General features: G+C 58.8%; 2 protein-coding genes across 12 annotated transcripts in view; one reads left to right on the plus strand and one right to left on the minus strand.

Annotated features, from left to right (window-relative positions):
* CA2H19orf44 (chromosome A2 C19orf44 homolog) overlaps window positions 1-6,280 on the plus strand; it is a 20,913-nt gene extending 14,633 nt beyond the window's left edge. For 4 of the 7 annotated variants that reach the window (XM_043590300.1, XM_043590301.1, XM_043590302.1 and 1 more), the window contains 3 exons: window positions 256-670; window positions 2,011-2,106; window positions 3,939-5,180. In XM_043590300.1, the coding sequence (XP_043446235.1) occupies window positions 256-670; window positions 2,011-2,106; window positions 3,939-4,444 (1,017 nt within the window). In that variant the 3' untranslated portion in view covers window positions 4,445-5,180. Of the gene's footprint in view, window positions 1-255; window positions 671-2,010; window positions 2,107-3,938 lie in introns of all 7 variants that reach the window. The other 3 variants (XM_043590304.1, XM_043590305.1, XM_043590299.1) reach the window with 3 other exon arrangements.
* On the minus strand, window positions 6,222-25,195 carry LOC122488675 (calcium homeostasis endoplasmic reticulum protein). Of its 5 annotated transcripts, none has more exons than XM_043590298.1 (17): window positions 24,983-25,195; window positions 24,500-24,673; window positions 21,097-21,281; window positions 19,824-19,961; window positions 19,355-19,506; window positions 17,585-17,696; window positions 17,381-17,470; window positions 15,543-15,801; window positions 14,583-14,758; window positions 12,424-12,859; window positions 10,982-11,220; window positions 9,886-10,019; window positions 9,197-9,283; window positions 8,777-8,920; window positions 8,570-8,686; window positions 7,992-8,086; window positions 6,222-7,722 (listed from the first exon to the last, which is right to left on the minus strand). In XM_043590298.1, the coding sequence occupies exons 1-17, from the start codon at window positions 25,005-25,007 to the stop codon at window positions 7,529-7,531; spliced, it is 2,757 nt and encodes a 918-aa protein (XP_043446233.1). In that variant the 5' UTR covers window positions 25,008-25,195; the 3' UTR covers window positions 6,222-7,528. The 5 variants fall into 5 exon arrangements, with proteins under 5 accessions (XP_043446233.1, XP_043446230.1, XP_043446232.1 ...); XM_043590295.1 differs by having other exon boundaries at window positions 15,387-15,801; window positions 24,983-25,113; XM_043590297.1 differs by having other exon boundaries at window positions 17,585-17,729; window positions 24,983-25,113.
* Between the last annotated feature and the right edge of the window lie 56 nt (window positions 25,196-25,251).

Below are 25,251 nucleotides of genomic sequence, written 5' to 3' on the forward strand. Positions count from 1 at the left end.
ATGACATTGTAACGGATTTCAACCACGTGCCCCCTACACATGCTCACACCATCAGTGTTAAAATACAGCAGCCCCAAAGCATCTCAAGAATATTGCTCACGGTACTGGGCCTGCTCAAAACCCCTGAAGGACCAGCGTGGACCCTTCCCTGCTGGGCCCCCTGGGTACCCTGCACTTCATTCTAATGCGGTGGTACTTTGAGCATGTTGATGGTTCGAAACCACTTTCCCGTGACCTCTGTCACCCTCCCTTTAGAAAGAAGGGCAGCGGGAAAAGGCATCCAGCCAAAGTCCCCAGGCAGGGGGCCCTCCCACTGGAAGCGAGATCTCAGAGTGCCTGAGTGAGCTATCGGCTTCCTCTGCCGGGCCTGAGGATGCTTCCAGCCCGAGGCCAACGTCTCAGGAGCCCACGGCCAGCACAGTGAGCTCGGCTTACTCAGAAGATTTTGAAAAATCCCCAAATTCGACAGCATCCGAGTCAAGGGCCCGTTCCGAGTCTCCTGAAAGGACGCTGGACACTCTGTCAGAATTCTCTGCAAGCCTGAAGACAGAGCTTCCCCTGCCAACGCTCAAACCTTGGAAAAAGCAAGTCAGGGACGTTACAAAAGTCATCATGAAGGAGACGGCTGTGCAGACCCTCGAGCCCGCCTTCACCTACCAGTGGGTGGAGGGTAAGCGTGTGGGCCCCCGGGGGGAGGCGCCAGCTCCCAGGGCGCGTGCCGCGGGCATCCTTGGAAGCCTGACGAAGGCTTCAGGGTCTGTCATTGTTAACCAGCTGGGGGGCCTCGGTGCCCCGTTCCCTCTTCCAAGGACGAGGGTCAGCCGCCCTGGGTGTCTCCCACTGCCCTCCGAGCTCTAAAACATCTGGAAAGGTTTCATTCAGAATCAGGTTCTCAGCTGTGGTGAGCCTGCCCCCAGGGGACCTCAGCGAGACTGGAGCCAGTTCGGGCTGTCATGACTGGGCGGAGGCCAGGGATGCTGCCCAACGTCCTGCGGTGCCCAGGCTGGCCCTGCCAGGAGATGACCCAGCCCCAAATGTTGGCGGTGCCCAGGGCGAGCCTGGGGACGGCACTGAACGTGGAACCACCACCTGGGACGGCGAGTCCTCAGGTGGCTTGGGGGTCCCGGCGCGGTGTGTTGTGGTGGATTCTCTTCTGTGGTGCAGGGGACATTGCTCTTCATGGCCGGTGTGAGTTTCCAGGCGTCTGTCTTGTCTCCAGTTTCAGTCTTGGCCCTTCTGGGTGGAAAGGTCCCTTGCTTTTAAACATCCCCCCACTCTCTTTTCTCGTCTAGGTCGCTGCCCACAGCGTAGCCAGGGTTATTCCTGGACTGCACGAGGGCGTATAACACTCTCACCTGCTGTATTCATTTTGATTCAGGGGGGCTTAGCCGTGTCTCAGCCTGGGCTGCACGCTGGGGTAGGTCGTGACCATTTTCTCATTTCTTGGGGAGGAAAGCCAGACATGCCAAGTCAGATCACTAGAAGGCCTTCGAGGGTAGTGGAGGCCCAGTTCTGACGTAGAAGCCTCTGTGCTCCTCTCCACGTCCTCCCGCTGCCTGACAACGTAGCCTGTTGTTGACAAATGTGCGCGTTTCTGTCTGTATTATTTTGCGACTTAAAGAGCCCTTTGGTAAAACCCAGCTGGTGCCGTTTTCCTCGACTAGGCCTGATATCGAAAGAGGAAAACAGCAGTCTAAATCAACCAGCTTATCAGAGTCCCGGGAACATTCCGAAGCCTTCGTGTGGCCCCTAGGATGGAGGGGAGAAGGAGGGGAGGGCATGATGTCACGGACTGCGGTGATGGCTTGAGCCCGCTCAGCAGACTTGTACCAGGAGACGCCTCCAGAAAGACGGAGGCAGGTTTGGGGAAATCGTAAAGGAGGTTAACAAAGCAAGAAGGTGGCTGTCCTGTTCGGGAGAGGAAAGCACAGACTGTAGCTTATTTCATATGTTGATGAAAGTCACTCTGAATCCTGCCCATCAGCCCCTCCCCCTTTGTCTCTGGGACAGGGCCCGGTGTGGCGGCCGTCGGACCGGCTCTGGGAGGTGCCTACGTGGACCCCGTGCCCATTGCCAGCCACGTCGTCAGCGCGGACTCCATAGAAGGTAACAGTACAGCTCAGCGGGTCCTTGAGGTGAAGTGGACGCATCTTAGCTGCAGGGCTGCCCCCGCCGGGAGGGCTGCTGCCCCACTTCAGTGCTGGGTTTGGGGAGTCTGTTGGTGACATGGTCACAGGCAACTGCCCCGGTTCCTGGGACCCCTGACGACAGACTGGGTGTCTGAGAACCTTTGGTCCGTGTTGCCAAAGGACAACTATGTCGGATAAGACAGGAATGTTGGGAGTAACACACCTCTAGGCCCTCCACCCCCGCCACGCTGCTTTTATTTTGCGCGCTCCCCTCTGAGCCTTTGCGTCCAGAATACATGGTGCTTTTTCCCCTGAAGACACTCGGCAGGTCCTGAGTGTGAGCCAGCATGGCGGCCACAGGCCTGGACTCCTTTCAGAGTCTGGGGGAGTTGTGGGGTCCTAGGGAGGCCCGGTCCAGCCTGGGGCAGGGGGAAGGCCCTCCCAGCAGCTGCCGAGGGAGCCCAGGCCGCATCAGGTCCCCACGGGGCCACTGGTGGCTCACAGGGCACAAACAAAGGTCCATCTAGGACTTGGGTTTTTGGGGTTTTTTTTCCCTTTTCAATTAAAAACAAAAAAAATTTTTTAACGTTTATTTGGTTTTGAGAGAGATGGAGTATGAGTGGGGAGGGGCAGAGAGAGAGGGAGACATAGAAGCTGAAGCAGGTTCCAGGCTCTGAGCTGTCAGCACAGAGTCCGACGCAGGGCTTGAACCCATGGACTGTGCGATCGGGACCTGAGCCGAAGTCGACTGCTTAGCCGACTTGAGCCTAGGCGCCCCTGCCATTTTCAATTTTTTTAAAGATGAAGACATTAAAAACGCACAGGTTGTAACAATTGAAATGTTTGTATCCTTTCAAAAAACTCTTCCATTTAGCTTGCTATTATCTCAGAGATTTTTCTGTTTTCTTGTAGTCTGACAATGATCATTTCTAACAGTTACACAGCTTCCATTTTTCAACATATTTTGAATTTAAATAAAACTTTTATTTTTATTTTGAATTGTATTTTTCAAAGTTTACTTATTTATTCTTGAGAGAGAGAGAGAGAGAGAGACAGCCAGCGCACGCAGGGAAGGGGCAGGGAGAGAATCCCAAGCAGGCTCTGTGCTGTCAGCTCGATCCTACGCACCATGAGATCGCGACCTGAGCTGAGACCGAGAGTCAGACGCTTAATCGACTGAGCCACGCAGGAGCCCCTTTAATTGTATTTTTAATTTTAAGTATTTTAGTTTTATGTTTAAAGATACATAACAGGATTTACCCTCTTACCCATTTCTTTAAGAGTTTATTTGAGACAGAGACGGCACAAGTTGGGGGAGGCAGAGGGAGAGAGAGAATCCCACGCAGGCTCCGCACTGTCAGTACGGAGCCCGACGTGGGGCTGGAACTCACGAACCGCAAGATCATGACCTGAGCCGAAACCAAGGGCCAGGACGCTTAGCCGACTGAGCCCCCCGGGCGCCCCTCCTCTTACCCGGTTTTCAGTGTCCAGCTCAGTGGTGCGAGCAGGATTCACATCGTGCGGTTGCAGAACTTGGGGTTTCCTGGACTTCTTCCCGCGGGTGGGACGTTTAGTTGAGGCTTCCGCTTCTGCCTGGGAGCCGAGCGTCCCACGTGCAGCTCCTGAGGGTCCCACACAAGCCCGCAGACAGCAGTATTTCTGGTGGCAGCACTTCCAGAAGGCAGCCCCCCTTGGCCCTGCGGGGACGCTGCTGAGCACGGGGTGGGGGTGGGGGGGGTGGGTGACCCAGAGCCTCACCCTTGGGGAGACAGGCGGGCAGGTGGGCGGAGTGACACGGAGCCGGTACAGCCCTGACAGCTTACAGCCCGGCCGCGTTGGCGCTCAACGACATGCTGAAGCAGCAGCTGAGCCTGACGCAGCAGTTCGTGGAGGCCAGCCGGCACCTGCACATGTCCCTCCTGCAGTCCCTGGACCGAGACTCCTTCCACTACCACACCCTGGAGGAAACCAAACAGGTGACTGCAGCACACACCCCCTTCCTGGGAGAGAGGGCAGGGGCCTTTGCACGCGAAGGGGGACAGGGCTCAGCCCGGGCAGCAGGGACACCGTGGGCCCAGTCACCTACAGTCCTGGGGAAAGGAGCTGTCCTCGTCCTTGGCGAGAGCCGTATGGGACGGGGGCAGCGAGAGGCAGCCTGGCGTGGGCTGCGGCTGGCTAGGCTGTGTGTGACCTTGGACCAAAGGGGACCTCCTCGGTGGGGGCTCCTGTCCCTCTGCAGACCCGTCCCCAAGCTCTGCCCAGTCCTGTGGGCTGAAGTGCCAAGACTGTCACACTCACCTCTCGCTCCCCCCTAAATTTAATTTTTGTTCGATTGTAAAAATTTTCTTCTCATTTTGTAAAAATTTTGTTACAGAGGTAGGTAATTTATAAAGCCCTCCATAATTTCAGAGAGAATTCGATATTCTTTAGATTTTCCCTGTGTAAAATATGAACATTATGTATGAAATGCACAATATTATGTATGTTTCATACTCTATGTTGTAAGATATATAGCATACTAGGTATTAGATATGATAATGTTTCTAGAGATGGCATCACACCACATGAACTTCTGCACGGTCATTTCTGTCCTTTTATCCACAAATATCTTGCTTTGTAGTTCTTAAAACTAAGGACTTTGGAACAAAATGGTCACAGTATCATTATAACACCCAAGCCAAATGAACTTTTCTTATTTTCTTAGTATTGGTGGATATCCAGGGGTAGATTCCCTCTTGGCTCATGCAAGTTGAACATTTTGTTGCTATTTGCTTCTTCAGAATCCAAAGCCTGTGCATCAAGAATGTTTGGGGTCTTTTTAGGCTCCCGATTAGGGCTTAGGGCGGTGGTTCTTGGCTCGGAGCGGCATCAGACCCCGAGGGCCACCAGGGTTCCGCTGGCAGCAGAGGTGGGCCTGGGAGCGGGTGTTCCCCCTTGTGCCCACAGCGGACCCACTTTGAGAACCCCTGCTTACGGGTTTCCCCTGCCCCATCTCTTTGATGTTTCCTTGCAGTTCATTTGTTCAAGTAAACACGTTGTTTCTTTGACGGTTTCCCGCATCCTGGACTCTGATGATCACACCCCCACGGGGTTCTTTGACTTCAGTTGGTCATACACATCGATTGGTGGGATACAGCTGAAGTGATCTGACCATGTCACCTGCCTATAGCCCCCCGTGGCTCCTCACGGCCTGCTCTGGGCCCTTCTGCCCGCCCCGTGTGCCCTGAGGGCGCCCCCGGTAGCCCCACTCCCCAGCTCCCCCCACCCCCAGCCATGGTCATGCTTCCCTCTCAGACCCAGTCAGGGCGCATCCCTCGCAGGTGCCTTGGCCAGAGCCTGTCTGGGTTTGTCTCTCCTCTTCTTTCCACAGCATTGTCACGTGGGTTCGCGTCACGGTCTTTTTCTGCCCACCTGCCCGGGAGCCACTGGGGACAGGTGCTGCCTCCAGCAGCCAAAGCCTCAGTGGACTGAGGTGGCGGTGGTGACGGCCCCCTGTCCTCTGCCCCACAGTACATCAGGCACCACAGGCCTGCCCCGCTGTCCATGGAGGATGCCCTGGAGGAGGTGGAGGAGGAGCTCTGGGGACCGGAGGTGAGGCGGGATTCGTGGGTTTGAACGGACAAGCGGGTCCAGAACACCGGCTGCGACACACGTTGGTTTCCAGGGGACAGTGGCGGGGGGCAGGCGGTGCCGAGGACTCACCCGAGTGGAATCCCAGCTCCAGCCTTCTTTAGCAGAGTAGTGGAACTCGCCCGGCCCCCGAGGGGACGCGCGGGCCGGTGGCAGTGGCCCCACGGGTGGAGTGGTCACCACTCACGGCCGGACGGAGGATGCCAGCCTGTCCGGAGCCCCACGGAGCGGCTGTGCCGGCCGGGTGCTGGCCGCCCAGTGAGCGGACATAGACGGGAGGGGCCACAGCCCCGTCTGCTAAACAGGAGCCCGGGCCACGTGTCCACGCCGGGCACACCCACACGAGGCGCCAGGGCAGCTCCTGACCTGACCGCACGACTCGGACGCAGTCTCTGCATTCCAGGCACGCCTGCTCCCGACTCGGCTGGAGCACACTTCTAACTTGAACACGCAGAGAAAAAGGTCTTTAAAAAAAGTTTTTATTTGAAGGCAAAACAGTAAAATCCACAAGAAATTGTTAACAGCACGTGTTTACATTTTATCCTGAATCAGACACGTTTGAACAATTCACATCTACAGGAAACCTAGAACAAAATCAAATATTTTATCACATCAGGTTGAAAAGTTGGAGAGGACTTTGCATCTTATTGAAAAGAATTTTTCAAAAATGTTTCTGTACAAATAAACGGCACCGCACGAGCTGCCCACAGACGCCAAGCGTGGCCTGTCCCACGCCGTCCCCAGCGTCGCCCAGCAGACCCCACTCCCTCCTGGCCTCACCTCCCTCGATGGTGGTGGCTGTGTGTGGGGGGGTGGGGGGGGCAGCAAGGGGAATGAGGAGCGGGAGGCACAGCCAGGGGTCTCTCTCCACACCCTGGAGCGGGAGGTCCACGCGAGCGCTGGTGTTGGGTTCCTCTAAGTGGAAAACACAGGCCGAGACGCTAAGGGTACAGACTCTCCGAGGGTGTCATTCTGGGACCTGAAGGTGCCTCAGGTCCGTGTCCTCAGAACCTCCCGTTTCTGCAGGTACAGCAAATGGCTGACGTTTGGGGAAAAAATTTCAACGCAAACAACTAAAATAAATGAACTAAGGGCCAGCATGTCTCAGAGGAATCGGGTTTCAAATTCTCACTGGGATCCTCTTAGAGCAACATTCCCTTCTCCAAAACTAAAGACCTGGAGTAAAAACGAGAAGAACCCTGTGTAACTTCGCAAATCAAAAAGGGTTTGCTTTTCTGTTTGGAACCAGCGCCTGGCCTGAGCTTCCCCATCCACCGCACGTCGGCGGGGCACAGGTGGGCAGGGCCGGCTGGCCCCACACCCGCTCCCAGGCTGCCGGGCCGCTCGCCCAGGGCCTCTCCTCCACACGCTCCTACTGGTTTAAGCAGAAGCTCAGACCTGCCCGAGGGGAGAGGTGCGAAAGAGCCGTGCCTTAAGATGTCAGGGATTCTCATCCAGGGGTGGAGGGTCTCGTGTTTCTCACTTCGCCGTCAAGGGAAGCAGGCTCTGGCCGCGCGGGCCCGGGCATCTCCTGGCGGGGTCGTGCTTCTACGTTAGAGCGGTTTGCAGGCGGGGCCCGGGGCCTTCCAAGCTATCGAGCATGGTGCTCGTCACTAGGCAGGCTGTGGCCTTCCTTCTCTTCTGCCGCTCCCCAGAGATGGAGGCTGTGTGAGAACTGAGCTGTCCCTACCATCTGTCACTGCCAGTAAGCCAGGAAGGTCCCGGTGGCCAACGCGGTGGCCGAGGCGTGGCTCCCGCCCGCAGAGCGCCTACTTGCACTCGTCCCTGGCCTTCATGCGGGCGATGAAGGAGTAGCTCTTGTTCCTGCGGTAGTTCTCGTAGGGGTCGTCCAGGGCCACGCCCACACCCTTGTACTGGTCCCACTTGTCCCGGACGTCCCCCCCCTTGATGGGGTCCTGGATCCCTTGCTCTTTCACGCCGAGGCCACCAGATCCACTCCAGCCTTAAGAAGAAAGGGGGGAGGGCGGTTATAACCCACGAAAGCCGAAATTTGGCACATTTATGTGTGAAGTGAAACAGGACTCCGTGTGCAGAGCTGAATGATGTGCACGTGTGTGGTCGGCAAGCGTGTAACTGATGAGGTAAGAAAGAATGGCCAGCAAAAACCGCAGGCTCGCCCTCTGTAGAAGTTCTGGCAGAGAGCCGGAACCTTCTCTGGCTCCCCAGCCCCAAAGGCCCAGAGCGGGTGGTGGTTCTTCCCAGGAACCTTACCCATTTTCACCAGCATCTGATGTCCTTTGTTTTCTTCCCCGAGCCTTGAATCAGGAATAGGAGGTGCTGAATTAGAACCCAGACCAGCCGAGGAACTAAAATTAAGACAGGTTACGTTTTTTAAAAACGAGCGGATACATTTATTGGAATGAAAACTCTTAGAATATTACAGCGTGTGGCGTACGTGAAGGTTCACCAGTTAGGAGGACACACACACACATCCTGGGTCTCTATCATTCTTCTTTGTCATCTTCGCCAGCCAGGTAGGGGAGCTCCCTAAGATGGCCCCTGCCCCACGGCGAGCGGTGAGGGCAGGTCACACGGAACCCCCAGAAGGGTCAGACACAGCCCAGGCGCCACCTCAGGCTTTACAGCGTTACCACAAAAAAGGCAAGAGCGTGGTGTGAGGCGAGGCGGTGCCACTGTCACCGCGCTAGAACTCGGGGTCCCCGAGGTGCCACCTCAGCACGGGCCACCGGGAGCACGTCTTCTAGCGACAGGTTTCAACATTCACAGCAAAGCATCAGAGGGTTCCAGCGCTACCAGCGGCCACTGGACAGTTAAGACAGAAATCTTACGGCGGGGTGGGGCTCCTGGACCGCGACCGGCGTCTCCGTCCCGGGGAGTAGGACTTGGAGCGGGAGCGGGACCGTGAGCGGGAGCGGCTCCGGGAGGAGCGAGACCGGCTGCGGCTCCTGCAGGGAGGACAGGGCGGGCGGTCGGCGGGGGCCACGGGCCACGGGCGCCACGGAGGGGCCTCGGTCCGCGGGCGGCACCCTGCCTACCTGGAGCGGGAGCGGGAATAGGAGCGGGAGCAGGAGCGAGATCTGGACCTGGAGTACGAGCCCGAGGACTTGGACGACCTTGAGTTGGAGCGGGAGGAAGAGCGCCCTCGGCTCTTGGATCTGCTCCGAGACCGTGAGGGTCCACTGCAGGGAGAGAGCTGGTGAGCAGCGCCCCCGGCTTTCGGGAAGACCCCGGGCAAACTTCTGGTGCTGGCGTCTCAGGTTTAACTTGGGCCTCGCGTGAAAAAACCCCCAGGCCCGGGCAGGGGCCAGACTCACCTCCCTCTGCCCCCTGCCCCCTGCCAGGGGGAGACGGGCCAGCCTGGGGCGGGATGTGACAGCGCGTCTGCCCGGCACAGCCAGGGCCCCGCTGTAGTTTGGGGAGGCGGGTGGACCGTGAGCGGGTCCCCATGCGCTCACCTGTTCCGCTTTTCCTGGCCCTTCCTCCGCCGCGCCCGCATCTTTGCTCGAAAGAACTCATAGAGGCCGTTCTGCTCCCAGCCTTCGCTGTAAGACACAGGCCTTCCCGTGTGACTCCGTGCGCTTCCCTCCCGCACCCAACTGGGGAAAGTTCACGTCCGGGTGTGCGGCCCTCCCTTCCCTCGTTCATTCGGACACTGAGCAGGGTCCCTCACCCAGGTGTGAGCAGAGGCCGCCCTTCTTCGCACGGGGAAGCGGGCCGAGAGGCCGGGCCTCCCACTGGGAAGCAGTCAGGCTGGGCTGCACGCCCGGCTCCCATGCCTTTTCCACATCAGCGTTTCCCCAAACAGCTCAAACGGCTGTTAGGGCCTACGATGTTCCTAACAGGGAACCTGGAGCTCTGACTCCCAGATGACAGGCCTGTGGCCCTGCAAAGGGCAGGCCATGAACTGTGAGATCATGAACTGACCCGAAATCAAGAGTCGGACGCCCAAACGACCGAGCCACCCAGGCGCCCCTACGCCTAGTGTTGTATAGGCCACCACTTTCCTCACCTGGACCTCACACTACCCTGGGCAGAAGGCGTGGAGTCTTTCCCATAAACTAAACTCGGGAGAGTCAGGCCAGGAGAGGGGACAGGGCCACCCTCCCATCACCAGCTGCATCCCCAGTCTCCCCAAGCCCCGTACCTGTTCCTGGGCCTGTCGTGGGACGGAGGGCTGTAAAAGGCCTCCACAGCCGCCAGCAGCCTCTCGCTGGGCGGCATGGGGGGTGGGAGGCGGATGTCTTTTGGGTCCAAAGGCTTGTACTCATGGTCTTCCAGCTGCAGTGAAGAACACAGGTGTCACGCACGCCAGCTGGAACCCCCATCAGGCCCACCCAGGGGCCTGGTCTGATGAGGGTTACCCCGGGCACGAGTGTTCCTCATCCTGTCCCCGAGAAATCCCACCAGGGCTGCGGCCACACCAGTCATCTGATCCCTTAATGAGGCGGTTGAGGACTTTTTGGAGACCAATAAAGGCCAGAGTTCTCCCTCCGGAAAACATGTGAGACACAATCTCCAAGGTGAGATGATGGAAAGGCCCCTTGGTTCACCCACAGACATGATGCAGATCGCAGATACGGCCAGACTTCTGCCCTGTGCCCCCAGCTCCTACCCCAGGGCCCCCTCCCGGGTCAGAGCAGCATCGGCCCGAGCCAGGGAACCCCCTCGCCAGAAACCAGGTCAGTCTGCCGCCCCCTTGCCGCCCTGGCACGGCCCTTCTCGACTGCCAGTCTGATGGGGCCTCAGAGTAGACGAGAAGTAGCTCCTCTCTGAGCGCATCTCTTGAGCGGTTCGCAGCCCGACCTTGCTCCCCTTGTCCCCCACCCCCACCCCCAGCGCTGCCCCTCCCTGGATTTCCTGTGGGCCCAGTTCAGAGGCCACACCTTCTCTGAGAAATCCCTCTGCCGTCAGCCACTGGACAAAGTGGCTTCCCAGGGCCAGGGTCAAGAGGGCTGCACCTCACACCCAGCCTGGCCCGCTGCTCATGGCCACAGAACTTGGAGCACCGGGAGGGAAACGTGGAGGGGGGAGAGGAGACACGGGCCTTGCTCATTCTTGCCCCAGGGATTCAAGTCCAGGTAGAGGCGTTGGCTTGGACACCTTCCCACTGACCGCTCAGGCTGGCCGGGCGTAGGGAGCCAGAGGGAAGGGGCCCCGGGCGGCAGCATTTGTAGCCTGTGGGGAAGCGGCTCCCACTACTCCTCACATGCACGAGCAGGTGCTTGCCATGGTGACCTTACCTTCACGAGGGGCGCCATCAGCCCGGCAGGCAGATCGAAGTAGGGCACGTTGGGGACCAGGCTAGGGTCGTCATGGTTGATGTGGGGAGGGCCCTGTCGCCGCATGTGGGGGGGCTGCCCATTGAAGCCGTGGGGAGGAGGGCCGAAGTCGGGGTGCTGGGGCCCACCCCAAGGTGGGTGCTCGTTGATCCCAGGATGAGGCATGCGGTGGCCAGGGTGGTGGTGAGGGGGTCCCATCTCTGCAAAACAGAAACTCCTCTCAGGCCCGCTGGGGGTCGTGATCTGGGTGGCGCTGACAGCACAACTGAGATCTACAAGGTGATGAGCGCCCGCGGAAGGGGGTCCAGTGACGGGCAAAGATGCCAACACCTGCTCGTGGGCAGCCCTGCCCGGCACCTTCTCTCCAGCTGCTTCTCACTATCTGGGGTGTTGCAGCCAGGTGGGGAGGATCTGGGTTCAGGGGGACCAGTCCTGCACCCACACCAACACCCGTGGGCTCAAGGCGAAAACAGGGAACCATAAGACAAATCACAACATTGTAGCAACGTTATGGGCTGAATTGTGCCTCCCCACCCCAGTACCCCAGGATATGACTATTATTTGGAGACAGGGTATTTAAAAAGGTAACTTTCGGTGAGGTCCCACAGGCAGGCCAACACGACCAGCGTCCTGATGAGGCGAGTGGGACACAGGTACACACAGAGGGAGGCCAATGTGAAGACGGGGAGAAGACCCCCTACTGTCACAGCCCCCAGAGCGGGGGGGCAAGACACCCTGTGCTTTGGTACAGCCCTGGGGAAACCCGTACTGGCCATCAATGTGCTCAGTGGTCCCAACTGAGTTTAGGGTCAAGAATGAATTTTAAAACAAACATAGAAGCAGTGACAGAGTAGAAATCATTTTTTAAAAAGAGAAATTTAACTAAACTAGAGATTCTTTCAAAAAAAAAAAAAAGTTGGCAACGAACTAGAAAAGCTGGTGAAAACAGCCAGACAAGGAACCAGGAAGGGGCACCACGTGCCCACTGTGAGGCTTGGGAGCCACTTTGCTTCCACAAACCCCCACATCCTTCCTCGTGTGCAGGACAGACAGACGCAGCACCCTCTTCCCAGGCTGTGTGGGAAACAGGAGCAGGACTTCCCACCCTGCCAGCCAGCCGGCTGTGTGCCACATGCCTCCACCAGGGCCGCCAGCCTCTGCATCTCCCCACCTTCCCGAGGGCCCGGCCTGGGCTTCCACAACATCCCGTGACCCTCTGCTTGTCACCTTGACTCAGGGGATGTGCCAGGTCCCACCGCAACGACCCCGAGCTGCGCCATGAGCCCGCTCAGGAGGGCGATCCGTGAGGCGCCTCCTCTGAGCAGGGGACGGGAATGAGGGGCAGGAGGGAGGGCGTGTACGGGGCCGAGGACAGTCCCCACGGAGGGCACCTTCGCACTCACCGGCGGGGAAGTCCCCCTGGGGGTAGTCGAAGCGGTGGGGGTAGGGCGGCCGCTCGAAGGGGTGCCGCGGGGGAAAGTCGTCCTGCATGAAGCGAGGTGGGAAGCGGTTGAAGTTGTGGGGGTGCGGCGGCTGGTTGAACTGTGGGTGCTGCTGGTGGGGCGGGAAGGGTCCCCGGAAGTGGGGCGGCCGCTGCATGCGGAAGGGCGGCTCGCGCTGGCCTCCGCCCCATGGAGGCTGCTCGTGCTGGCTGTTCCAGGGGCCCTCGAACTGGCTGTTCCAGTTGGGGTCGGGCTGGCTGTTCCAGGGCGCGTCCCGCTGGCCGTTCCAGCCGGGGTCCCCACGCTGCTCGCCCCACATGCCCTCATGGCTGTTGTTCCAGGGTGGGCAGTGGGGCGGCCCGCCCTGGTGGTGCGGGTAGGGGGGCTGCTCGGGAGGCTGCAAGGCAAAGGGCGGACGTGAGCCCCCCACGAGGCCAGGCCGGCACCGGCCAACCGCTCTGCAGCACTAGTCTCCGCCCATGGAGGCGGCCCGGCCCCGACCTGGTGCCACCTCCTTCCCTCTGCCGCGCGGCGGACGCCGTGCTGCCTGGGCGCACCCTGGGCTCACACTCCCAATGCTGCCCCCGCGTCTCAGCGGAGGGGGCTCCCTGTACCCGCATCCGGGCCGGGCAGGCCCCGGGGCCGCATGACCACCAGACACAGAAGCCGGCAGATGCCCTCTTGTTCCCCCGCCCCTGGGTGCTTGCAGAGCAGCTGGGCCCAGGGACGCGTGGCGGCGGATGCCTGCTCTGATGACACTCCCTTCCTTGTCACTTCCCCTCTGCCCTGCATGGTCCTCTGGGCCCCCTCCCGTACGAACTCAAATCCTGTCTCAGGGTCTGCTCCCGAGGGCCCGTTCCAGGAAGTGTCTTCCTGCAGGGGGAAGAGAACATGAGCTCTGGATCTCACCCAACTGCTGCTGTGAGGCTGAAAACGGGGCTTCTAAACCCAAACAGGGCCGGGGGGGGATGTGCCCAGGAGGACGACCAGAGGGCCCATCTCTAGGGTCACAGCTGGGAAGCTCCGCTGACCGCCAGCACAGAGCGGGCCGAGGCTGCACCACACGCTCAGGTCTTTCAAGAAGTCAGAAAGCCAGACTTTAAACGTGGGAATTACTTCAAAATGTGTAAGATACCATGCAGGCAGGCCAGGCCAAGCATGCCTCTGCCTCTGGGCAGACCCTCAGGGAGGTGGCCCTCGTCACGAGCCCATCCGCCAGTCCCCAGCGAGAAGGTGGAGCCTGGAGGCACTGAGAGCTTCTGTTTTCCACACCTACAGAATGGGGACGAGAACTGTTCCCTCAGTAGAGGGCACCCATAAAACGCCCGATGGCACATGGCTCACAGCTGGCACCCAAAGGTGCGAGCCGTCTTTACGGAGATGACCAATCTTTGGTGAAATTAAATCTCTTGTCCTGAAGCTGGGGTGGGGAGTGGGGACGCAAAGTCACAGACACCCCCTCCCTCACCGCCCATCAGTCCCGAGCTGACTCCCTCCCACCCCCTCCACAGAGTCCCCTGGCAGGGCTGCATCCATCGGGGGCCGCGGGCCGTGCCTAGTAGTTCTGTCTAATCAGATCCAGTGACCAGAGAGCAGGCGGATCTTTCCAGTGTTTCCCAGTCATGCGAAGCTGGATGAGATGACCCCAGCCTAGAAATTCTGACCCCAAGGAACCAGAGGCAATGGGCAGCATCTCTGCCCCAGAAAGCACTGCCAGCCTTCCGTTTCTGACCTTCCTTTTCTATGCAAGCACCATGTTCTTTGCAGGGTGACAAAATGTTGGCACTGTGCTAGCTGAACCAGTTAAAGGGGCAGAAACCGTTCACCTGGCTGTACTCAAACCCTATGAAGCTTCCCAGCCCTCAGAGAACACAGGGTCCTGTGCTCCTAAGGCTGGAAGGTAGTAGCAGGGATGGGTGTGAAGAGCTGACTTGCCTTGTTCTGCCCCTGCCCCTCAGGAACGTGGGACTGGTCTCTCTCCCCTACCCGCTCAGCCCCAGGGCCGCGCTGCAGAATCTCAGGTTTCCCCAGCAAGCCGGGAAAAGCCCATCGACCCACACAGGACAGTGCCCACCCCCCCCACCCCCCCCACCCCCGCTAACGCAAGTTTGGGAAAATACCTGCTGCTGGCCCCAAGGAGCCACGGGATGAGGCTGGTCAAACCACGGGGGCTTGTTAGGTGGGATCTGATCGTGGGGTCCAGGGCCCCGGGGGCCGGCAGCGGCAGGATCCTGGACTCCCCCGGAGGCGTCGTACTCAGAGGAGCCAGGCATCTGGATGGGAGGCTTGCTGTCATCTAGAGCCAGGCAGGAAGGTGGTTAGCAAGGACAACAGTCAGCAGGAGGTGCCACCCGAAAAGATGTTCAGCGACCACTGCGGGACCAACCCAGGCGGGGCCTTTACCTCTCAGTAAACCCCTGCTGTGTGACCCCACTGGAAAGCGATCGCCTACAGGACGGCAGTGAGAAGCGGGGGGACTGACCTCACACACGACATACCCCTTCCTCTGAAAGCCTCCCGACACCTTAACTTCTGCCCCATCTCTCGTTTGCTCAAAAATTCCCACTACTGATTTTTATTAAATGCCCTTTCTACATCTTGTTGAAAGATCGTTCTTTCCCAGCTCATCTGTTATCTCATGAGACTTTACGTGTCGAACCATCCTTCCGCATTCCTGGGGCAAACCCTATTTGACCGTGATGTGCCTTTAAATACTTTGCTGGATTTCAGGTGGTAAGTAGTTCTGCATTTGTATTCAGAAGTGACGTTGCAGGACCTTTATCGTTCTTTCTCTTTGTCCGTCTGACGTAAAAGTTATTCTGGTCTCAAAAAATGATCTGGGCAGCTTTCCTCTCTCTGCATTCTCTGGGGTAGTTCGTACAGGAAAGGAATCCTCTGATTTGTAAGGGTTTGGTCATATTCACCTGTGAAATCTCCGGGCCTAGTGTTTGGAAACAGGTTAGAATCTGGCCCTGGGACTGGGCCCGGTTTGGGGCCCACGGAACCGGAGTCCTTCTCTGCGGGAGAAGGCTGCCTTCCTGAAGCTGCCTCCCAGGGTGGGTGCTGAGGGAGCCCCGTACCAGGCTGGGTGGTTGGCGGGATGGCAGGGGTGGGTGTGGGGGCCGGAGGCGGGGCAGGCGGCGGCGGGGTGGCCTTGACTTCAGCTTCCATCTGTGGCATTTGGATCTGCTGCTGCTGCTGCTGCTGCTGCTGTTGCTGCTGCTGCTGGGCCAGGCTGTTGACAAACTCCTCGTGCTGCGTCTTGAGGGTCTGGATCTGCTGCTGGAAAGCTAGCTGCACCGGCTGGACCACCGAGGAGTACTCGTTGATGAGTGTCGCCTGGCAGAGAGAGAGGAGAGCAGCCTCAGGGCTCGCTGCCTCGGCCCAAACCTTCTGGAGCAAACCCTGGAAAGCCCCTGGAATCTGGGACAGTGCCTTGGGCAGTGAGGCCCAGGAGCCCGGAGCAGGCAGGCAGGTGACTGTCACATAATAGTCTCGACAAGCACAGAGCCTTTGAATCTAGCCGAAAACCGGTGACGAGAATGTTCGTTGCAGTTAAGTAAATCCCTAGTAAAGGGAACAAGCCTCGACAGCCATGTCCTTGACTGTCACACAACTGTTAAAAACTCAACACTGAGGGGCCCCTGGGTGGCTCAGTCAGTTAAGCAGCCAACTCTTGATTTCAGCTTAGGTCATGGTCTTAGAGTTTTGTGGGTTTGAGCCCTGTGTCGGGCTCTGCACTATGAGCCTGTGATTCTTGCTCTCCCTCTCTCTGCCCCTCTCCAGCTCGCACTGTCTCTCTCAAAATAAACTAAAAACAAAATAAAACAAAAAACCAAAAAACAAACAAACAACAAAAAACCCACAAACACTGACAAAATTCTAGGTTATGGTCCTTACCCGCTACACAGCTCTGAGCAAGTCACAACCTCCCTGAACCTCAATTTCCTCATCTGTAAAATGTAACGGTAACGGGACCTACCTCCAAGGATTTGAGGGAGAACTCAGTGAAATAACACATGCAAAGAGACTAGGGCAGCACCATGAACATGAGCTGTTGTCACCAACTCAGCAGAAAAAAAGCAGTTAACGTCACCAACCGGGTGTTTTATTTCACGACAACAAAAAATGGGAAAGTGTTTTTAAAAGTACACCACGCACTTGCTCCTCCTGCCTCTCTGAGCATGAAAGATTCTCCCCTGCGGGGAGGTGGCATTCAAGACCATCAAGAGGACACAGCCAACACAGCTTCTGACACTCCCACCAGATCTCTACAGAAAAACGCTACCTTTCGGCCCGAGGAAAGGGGTAGGAGCTCTGCTTTTTCTTCTAGCAGCTGTGGATGGGGCAGTGATGCTGGTGCCACGGTAGAGGTGACCAAGAACACCCGGCTGGTCCTCCCCTCCCGGCCCCGCACCCCTGTCCTCAGAGAGGAGGCAGACATGCACATACGGGTCACGACCACGACGGCTAAGACTGCCTTGAGGCTTTTTGACGCTTCCGTTGTGCGGAAGCCAGCCTAGAGGACCGGCGCCAACAGGCCAGAGACTGCCAACAGCAGGGCCTGAATGGGGCAGCCTGGTCGCCAGAGCACCAGGGAAAAGGCAGGCGGGCTCAGCGGGCAGGGGCTGCCTGGCTACTGTGGACAGGGCGGGAGCCCCCACAGGCTGCTGTTCAGAGCCCGGCCTCCCACTGCTCACCACCGCCCTGGAGACACGTGCAGGAGCCCAGTTTGGAAGACGCCACCCAGCCTCTGAAATCCCCACCCCACCCCACCAGCCGTTCCTGGCCCAGGCGGGGGCTGCGGTCCCCTCAACTTGTGGGAACGTGCTGGGGTCGCAGACGCCCCACCCTCCGGGCCCTGGGGGGCGGATCCACACCGGTCCCGGGGAGCGGCGCGGGTGGAGGTGGCGCCCACCTGGTACTGGCCGAGCCCCAGGGCTGGGCTCTGTAGCTGCTGGATGATGGAGTCGTCAAAGTAGCCGTTCTTCTCCCAGAGCTGCAGGAGCTGGACGTGGGGGGAGGAGGGAGAGGCCGCGTCAGAAGAAAATTCAGCACCACCACCCCCTCTCCCCCCGCCCCCCGGCCCTCTCCCCCTGCCTCTCCCGGCTGCCCCACGTACCCGGGCGATCTTCTGCTGCTTGTCCTCCTCCACGGCCAAGAAGCTGGTGCAGTAGATGGGCACCACGACTTTCTGCAGGGCGGCCAGCAGCTCCCTGGCCTGCTTGCGCTGGCTGTGAGGGAGAGACCTTCCGCGCGTCAGGGCCCTGGGGCGGGACCCGGCCACGCGCCCGTTACCATTGCGGCTCCAGCCACAGCACCCTCTGCCTTCTCGGGACACGGGCCCCCAACCCGGCCGGGACGAGGGCTGGGCTCCCCACAAGACCTATGCTGGCATCTGGGCCCAAGTGACAGACGGACAGCAATGGGAGGAGGGAAAGAACAGCCTGGGGACCTTCAGGGCGAGGCCGGTCACCCTGGTCTCCTGATCAGTAAGACAACCCTTTCCCCCCGGTGATGGACACAAGGCCTGTAGGAACCCCAGCTGTCCGTGTGGCCTCACTCAGCCCTGTCCCCCCCTATGCACAAGGAGACCTTGGCTCGAGCTCCGCATCTCAGGAGGCAGAGGGAGCGTGCTGGCCATGCCAGCCGGCCCGTCCTCGCAACTTCCTAGGGGGCACTCTGTGTACATAGGTGTGGAGGCCCCTGTGGCTGTGCAGTTAGGTGGCGGAACCCGGTGGTACATGTTGCCTCCTGGAGGAGGATGCAGGGCAGAAGACGAGCAGCCCAAGGCCCTCCCAGCACCTAGCTCACCAGAGGGTGCTCCGAGAGAGCAGGGAGTGCAGCCCTGGGAAGAGGGACAGGGGAGGGGGAAAAGGGGAGGGCAGTCCTGGGAGGAGGACAGGGCGCAGCACTAGGCTTCTGGACAGAGCAGAGCTCAGGAGGAGCCCAGAAACAGGGCCGTCTCTGCAGAGCTGCCCTGGTCAACACAGTGGCTGGTGAAAGCAGGAGAGCAGAGAAGGTTCTGAGCGGCTGCCTATTTCCCCACAGCAGAAAAATAATGGAGGGATGAAGCAGGGAGTGGCCGAGTGGTAACAGAGCCATCTGCCTGGCACAGGAAACAGGGAGCGGAGGGGTGGGGACCCAGACCGCACACTCACTGCAGGAGATGGGACGAGATGGGGTGAGGGTAGGGAGGGAGGCGGGCAGCTTCTGCTGCTCTTGCGGGAGCCGTCCCCTTCAGCCAGGCCAAGCTCAAAGCCAAACTTGGCAGCCAGTCTTGACGGCTAAGCGCTAGCCTCACCAGTAATCTGTGCTTCTGCCCGTTTTTCCTCCCCAGGACTGCTTTGGCTCAGGTGTCTGATTTTTTTTAAGTTAACCTTTGTCGGAAGGTACCAAAGAGGCTGTGCAGAAGTAAACGCTGGCCTGGCCTCGGGAGGGCTGTGTGTGTGGTGGGGGTGGGTTTCAGGGCGGTGGGACAGAGGGTAGCAAAGAGGACCCCATGGGAGGGACCTGAAGCAAAGCAGAGTCGGGCAGCAGGGTGACTGAGTGAGCGAGTGCGTGTGTGTGTGTGTGTGTGTCAACGAAGAGAAGCGGGCAGCTGACACAGACAGATGCCTAAAGACACCCAGAAGCTGCCCGAGGAAAGTAAGGAGTCAGGGGATGGTGGCCCGGGTGACATGAAGGGTCTAGGGAAGGGGCCAAGATGCAGGGGATGGTGGGGTGTCCTCCCGACGGAGGGCTCATGGCTCAGACCAATCCTCCTCTGGGGTCTTTGGACACGCGATGCCCACGGTCCCGAGCCAGGCCAAGCTACTGAGTGCAGAACAGCAGCCCAGTAGAGGGCCAGAAGAGGGGGGACAGGCGAGGCGGAGCCTGGCGGGGCCCTCACCAGTGATGCAGCACGTCGTTGATCAGGTAGATGAGGTGCAGCCGCAACTCGAAGTGTGCCCCGTCGGCTGTGATGCGGTTCCGGAGGTGGCCCGCCATCAGCTCGCAGTGAGGAGGGGACTTGGCGTTGCTAAACATCCAGTTCTTCCCGGCCTGCAACAGCCAGGCCGATGGTGAGCAGGGATGAGCTCCCCGCCAGGCCACCACGAGTGCAGGCGCCCAGGAGGCCGAGGGCGGGCCCTGAGGGCGTGGCGTCCAAGCGCTCCGCTGCACACCCAGGCTTCTGCCTGCCTCGTGGCTCCCTCTCCCTGGAAGCAGCACACCTGCCCGCAGGGCTCGAGAGCAGAGACAAGGGGCAGATGGGGTTCCCCCCAGAGCACTGCCACCCTACGCAGGCCGCAGGAGGCTCCCAACTCATCAGGAGCGCCAGATTCTGGGAGCACCTGCCCAACCCCCCCTCCCGCACTCACCGAGATGGCATCTTTGGTACACGTGTCGATGATGGGTTGAAGCAGGTTGTCAAACTCATTCATGTCCAGCTGGGTCTCCTCCAGGAGCTTCTGCATCTGCTGCTCCACCGCGTGGGCCACGGCCGCTGTCACCTGCTCCTGGGAGGCCAAGCAGGAGGGAGGCTGAGTGAGGAGGGACCTCAGCCCAGGCTGAGCCGGGCCCATCCACGCCCTGCCCCCAGCACCAGGAGGTCCTGTCCCTCACACCTGAAGCCCGAGACACGCATCTGGGACAGTCATGGTCACAGCCATGACCAGGGCAGGCAGGGAGAAGATAGAACAAGACAAAACGTAGCAAGAGATGATATCTGCCCCCGAGGCGATGGATGGAAAAACGAACACCCAGAGGGGCAGCCAATCAATTCAACAAAAACAGAATGAAAACTGAGCGACCAGTGTGGACAAACAGTCCAAAGACAACATACAGTCACCGGTCAAGGGAAAAGAGAGCAACCACACTAGCAGTCGGGGAAACGGGAGTTAAAATGTGGCGCGGGGTCTCGCACACTAAGATTCGTAGACCGCGAAGTGGCTGAGGCCCAGTGCTGCTGTGGGCTGTGCAGTCAGCTCAGGGCTGGCCGAGCCGGGCCACCCAGTCCCGGACGAGCTGTGCATGGGAACCGAGGGGGAGCGTTCTGGAAGGTTTTGTTTTCGGCAAAATGACAGTAGTTTTACATCTTGAATTTGGTAATAAAAATGGAGCTGGCGCTTCAGGTGTTTTATTTTTCATTCATCGTTTTTCTGGCAATTCGTCCTGCTGTACTTTGCCAAAAATTCAAACCGTGACAAATCAGGACCAAAGGGTCCTTCCCCGTGACAGCCTGGGGTGGCCTAGCTGGCAGGAGCTGGGGCCAATGGCACCAGAGGCCACCCGGCCTTCGAGCGCGTGGCCCCACTTGTGGACGTCCACTCCATCACGAAGGGTGTCCGCGCGTCAAAGAGCTTGTGGAATGACTTCACGAAGAACTGTGTCCTGCGTCAGGGGCCCCGCTAAACACATCCCAAGGGGTGGCAGCCCTGTCTTCAGTGCTGGCACATGGTGGCGGATTCTTCTGATAACCGTTCTTAGTCCCAACACACAGATGCAAACGCTGAGGCCCAGGCTGAGCTCCGGCTACCTGCCTCAGGACCAAGAGGGGAAGCAGGGAGGGCCCCAGGCCTCCTCGGGACCCTCCCCCGCCCCAGGGCCAGCAGGGGAGGGAGGGAGAGGGCAGAGGAGGAGCAGGCCCCGTACCTGTCTGAGAGCTAACAGGTGCTGCTCCTGCTGCTGCAGGTTCCACTGGCTCTGCTGGATGAGCTCGTCCATGGATGGGGCTCCCTGGGCCGGCGGGATGGGCGCAGCCGGGGCCAGCGGGGGCTGCGGCAGGGGCGGCAGGGCTGCGGCCGGCTCCAGCTCTGGGGCCTGCTGCTTGCAGATGACTGGTGACAGAGGAGGAAAGGTAGCCCCCATGAGGAGGTGGCCAGGGTCCAAGCGTCCCCGCGGCTGCCCGTTGGGCAGCTCCAAGGCGCAGAGACTTCCCCTCCCTATTCGAGCCGTCCACAAGAGGACCCCCATGCTGCACGGCAGCCCCTCACTCTGAGCCCGGCTCCTCCCACTCTGCCCTCAACTTGAAGGGCCCTAGTCCTGCCCTTGACCCTAAGGGCCCTCTTCTGTGTGACGTCACCTTGCCCTTCCCTAGCCTGCCATCCAGCCTTGCCCACTGGCCTTCCAGCTGAGACTGAGCCCATCACCCCCCACCCTCTCCACCCCTCACCCAGGCCCCAGCCCAAGTTGAACCCAGATCATAAACAGCCCCACCCCAAGGGGGTCTCTCATTCCCCAGCCTCCTCAGCAGTTTCTGTCTTTGAAAACTCTGTCTCACGCCTCCTCTCAACAACTTTACAGCTGAGGCTCATCTTTAATTCTGCGCCTCCCGTTTATCTCGTTCCATGGCGGTCTGGCTCTGCACCCCCCTCCCGCCAACCCCTGTGGACATCCTTCTTCAGGCCGGCGGCCCGGTCTCAGGTCCCAGTCTCACTTGGCCTGTGTGGCTGCCCCCAGGCCCCGTCGTCTTTCTCTGCCCGACCCTGGGATGCTGGGATGCCTAGTTCCACCCTCTTCTCTGCGCGAGCCCACAGGGGAGCGTGACATGGTAACTTGAGGCTGCAGTTACGTTTGCAAGCCACGGCTCCTACCTCTGTTGTCACCATCCTGTATTCCTTGCACTGTGGATCCGATTACAGACCCAACAGCCCACGCGCTTTCCACAGGCACCTCAAACAGGCACACGTGTCCTCTCGCCACGTGCTCCACCTCTCCAGGGCCCTTCCCAAGCTCCGCGGCTGGCACAGTTAGGCCCACGCCCGAAGCCCAGGAGGTCTGGGCACTCCCCACTCCCTTGCACCCTACACTGACAGGTCACCCCGGGTAGTCAAGTCGGAACCTCCTACATCACACTCCGATCTGTGTCCCTGCCGTCACTGCTGTGACTCTGCTGTCACCTGCATTGCCCTTGGAACTGGTCTCCCGAGCCCAGTCCTGCCCTCTACACCTCTTCGCAATACCACAGCCAGAGTGCTGCTGGTGAAAGTGTGGTCCGAGGGTCAGCCCTTGGCGAAACCCGGACCGAATATACAAATGGCCAACGATCATTCTGGCATCTTCATAGCGGCTTGATGGTTCGCAGTTCACTTTGTTGTATTTTGCAAAAGTACACTTTCCACAGCAGGTTGGGTTTTAAAAAAATGAAAAATAAAATCTCATTCTTCACCAGAGTTTGTGAAGCGCCATTCTAGAACAGTCTTGGGGCTCACTCTTCTCAAACTACCAGGGTGAAAGGCCAGCTACACAGTGGCTAAGCCTGCTCCAGAACACAGTACTGAAATCCTCCAAGATCTCCCCAAAAGCTTCCAGAATTCCTAAGTCCCTGGCAAGCCAGCCCTCCGTCATCTGTACCCTGGCCTCTGTCCACTCCAACAATCCTTCCTTCTCTGCGTTTTAGCCACCCTGAGCTGTTGCTCCCTCCACTCCCAACCCTCCCTAAGGCTCTTTCCTTTGCCTAAACACTGCTCTCCTCTGTTTCCATCTGACTAACTCTGACATCCTCTTTAATCTCAGCAGAGATGTCGTTACCAGCAGAAGACATTTCTTGAGCCAACCTCCCCGTTAGAAGCACCCGATCCTTCCCCCCCGTTATAATGCCAAGTCCCAAGCAGCCCCCAATTTCTGACAGTCCAGGGAGGGAGTGGGCTCCCTTGCAGGGAAAACAGCACCTCACCTCATGGTCACTTGGGCCAAAGCACTGTCCTCCTCTGCCTGGTTATGACACCCTCATAAATATCCAACTGGGGCCCTAGTTCATGGATTCTACCCCTTAACCCTACTTGCCCCCATGCCCACTCCCTCTGACCCAACCTGCTGACCTAATTCAGACCTTACCATCAAATGCCCTGTTCCGTCACGTGCAGACCTCACTGGTCCCAGCCTCCATTCATGCTCCCTCCACCCTGTCCTCCACACTGGCCCCACAAACCTGACCCACCTCTCCCTTCTTCCAAACACTCTCCTGGCTTTCCACTGCCTGTAGCAGCTGTTTTCAAGGTGACGTGCTGGGGCTGATGAATGGTTGCTCCAAAACACTTATGTGCATACAACAGTTTGCCTACAATTGCAGGCAAACCCCCACCTACACCTCAAACCTAACTCCTAACTGGCACCAAATGAACTACTGGAATGAGGGAGAAAATCCAAACTTTCCCCTGGTATTTATCACTCCAGCTCAAACCCTTCCCTCCTCTACACACGTTCTAGGCTCTAGCCATGGTGGGCTTCTCACAGTACTCTTATGGCTCCCTAAACACACCGTGTTTATTCAAGCCAACGCACATTTGCTGTTTCTTACCAACTTTTTATTGAACACCTACTACCTACCACGTATTATATAACACAACGACCCAAACAAGGTCTGGTTGGCTTCAGGAAACCTATAGTCTTAGGAAATATACACCTTTCGATGCCTACCACTTGGCAACCCCCCACTTATTCATTTAATGTCATCTACAAGCTTGAAATGTGATACTAAACAAGACAGATGTGGGCTCTTACCACGTGGTGACTATTATTCAAAGGCCATTCTAAACCCATCTTAAACTCTTTGAGGGCAGGGCTGGAAGCCTGATACACAACTCAGTGAACATAAATAAATGGCAAATATCTGCCAAGAACTAAAACCCAAAGAACAAGTCTTTTAGATCTGGACTGCAAACACCTGAAATGCACAAAAATCTTGCTAGACCCAAGAGTCCTGCAAAGGGTTCTGGACACCTGCCACTAGGGTCCCAGTCCAGCCTCTATCACTTCCGCTCTGGAAAACACTGAAGCGGCCACTCTACTTCTGCTGACCTAAGTCATCACATCTGCAAAACAATACAGAAATCCCTGATCCGGAGCCCAGGAAGAGGATCAATAACCTCGTTCTCTATTACACTCGGACCCAGCAGCCGCTCGGGGCAGGGCCCTGGGATCGTGAAGGCCGAGCTGCCCCATTTTTGGAGACTGAGCATGCGGCCGAAAGAAGGCGGTTTGTGGCAGAACACGAACTGGAGTCGGAGAAAGGAATCGCTTGGAAGGGGTGGCCTGAGAGCTGGAGAGAACTCACGCTGCTGCTGCTCCAGCGCCAACTTGCACTTGTAGTAACTGTAGAACTCGCCTCCGAACAGAAACGAGAATTTCGGGTTGTCCTTCTGCTTTTCCATCGTCATCTTCTCAAACTCGGGCCCGTTGCGAGCCACGAACTGGGCCAGCTTGTCGATGACATTTCGAAGCTCCTGGTCTGGAGAACGGAGAAAAGGCCACGCGGGGCGTCAGGGAGGACCGCCCAAATCCGGGAGCCCTGGCGTCCCAGCCCCCGTCTGCCGGGCCGGGGTCCCTGGGGCTGGGCCCCGGAGAGGCCGCCCTTGTACGGGTCCCGATAGAGGCCACACGCGCGCCGGGGATGCGGGGACCCGCGGGAGAGGCCGCAGGCGAACCCGGGAGGCCGAGCCCCGCCCCCTCCTAGGCCCGGAAACCCCGGAAGGCGGGGCGGGCCAAGAAGGGATTCCGGGGAGAGAGAAACGGTCCCCGAGCCGAGGCTGGGCCTCACCGTCGGGCGGCAGGGGCATCTCCATGGCTCCGGCCGCAAGGAACGTCCTCCGGCGCCTCACGATCGCCCACCAGCCCCGTCTGCGGAAGCCGGCCGGAAGTGGCGCGAGGGAGCCGTTTACGGCTGGTCTCGCGGGCGGCTTCCGCCCTCCACTTACGGCCGTCGCCGGGAAACCGCGGAAGGGAGGGCAGAAGGCGGGCGGGAAGAAGCCGCGCGATACTGGTCGCTAGTGATGCGCACGCGCAGGGGCCTTCCCGCGCTTGCGCGGA

The sequence above is a fragment of the Prionailurus bengalensis genome, chromosome A2 (genome assembly GCF_016509475.1).
Source record: "Prionailurus bengalensis isolate Pbe53 chromosome A2, Fcat_Pben_1.1_paternal_pri, whole genome shotgun sequence".
Lineage (NCBI taxonomy): Eukaryota > Metazoa > Chordata > Mammalia > Carnivora > Felidae > Prionailurus > Prionailurus bengalensis.

Bases quoted from the DNA above. Each gene is read 5' to 3' on its own strand.
- LOC122488675 (XM_043590294.1), bottom strand. From the start codon at position 25,007: ATGGAGATGCCCCTGCCGCCCGACG. The intron at 17,471-17,584 runs GTACGTGGGGCA...CCCCACGTCCAG, and splicing joins AGCAGCAGAAGATCGCCCGG to CTCCTGCAGCTCTGGGAGAA. The intron at 8,921-9,196 runs GTGAGCGCATGG...CTCTCCCTGCAG, and splicing joins GGCCAGGAAAAGCGGAACAG to TGGACCCTCACGGTCTCGGA.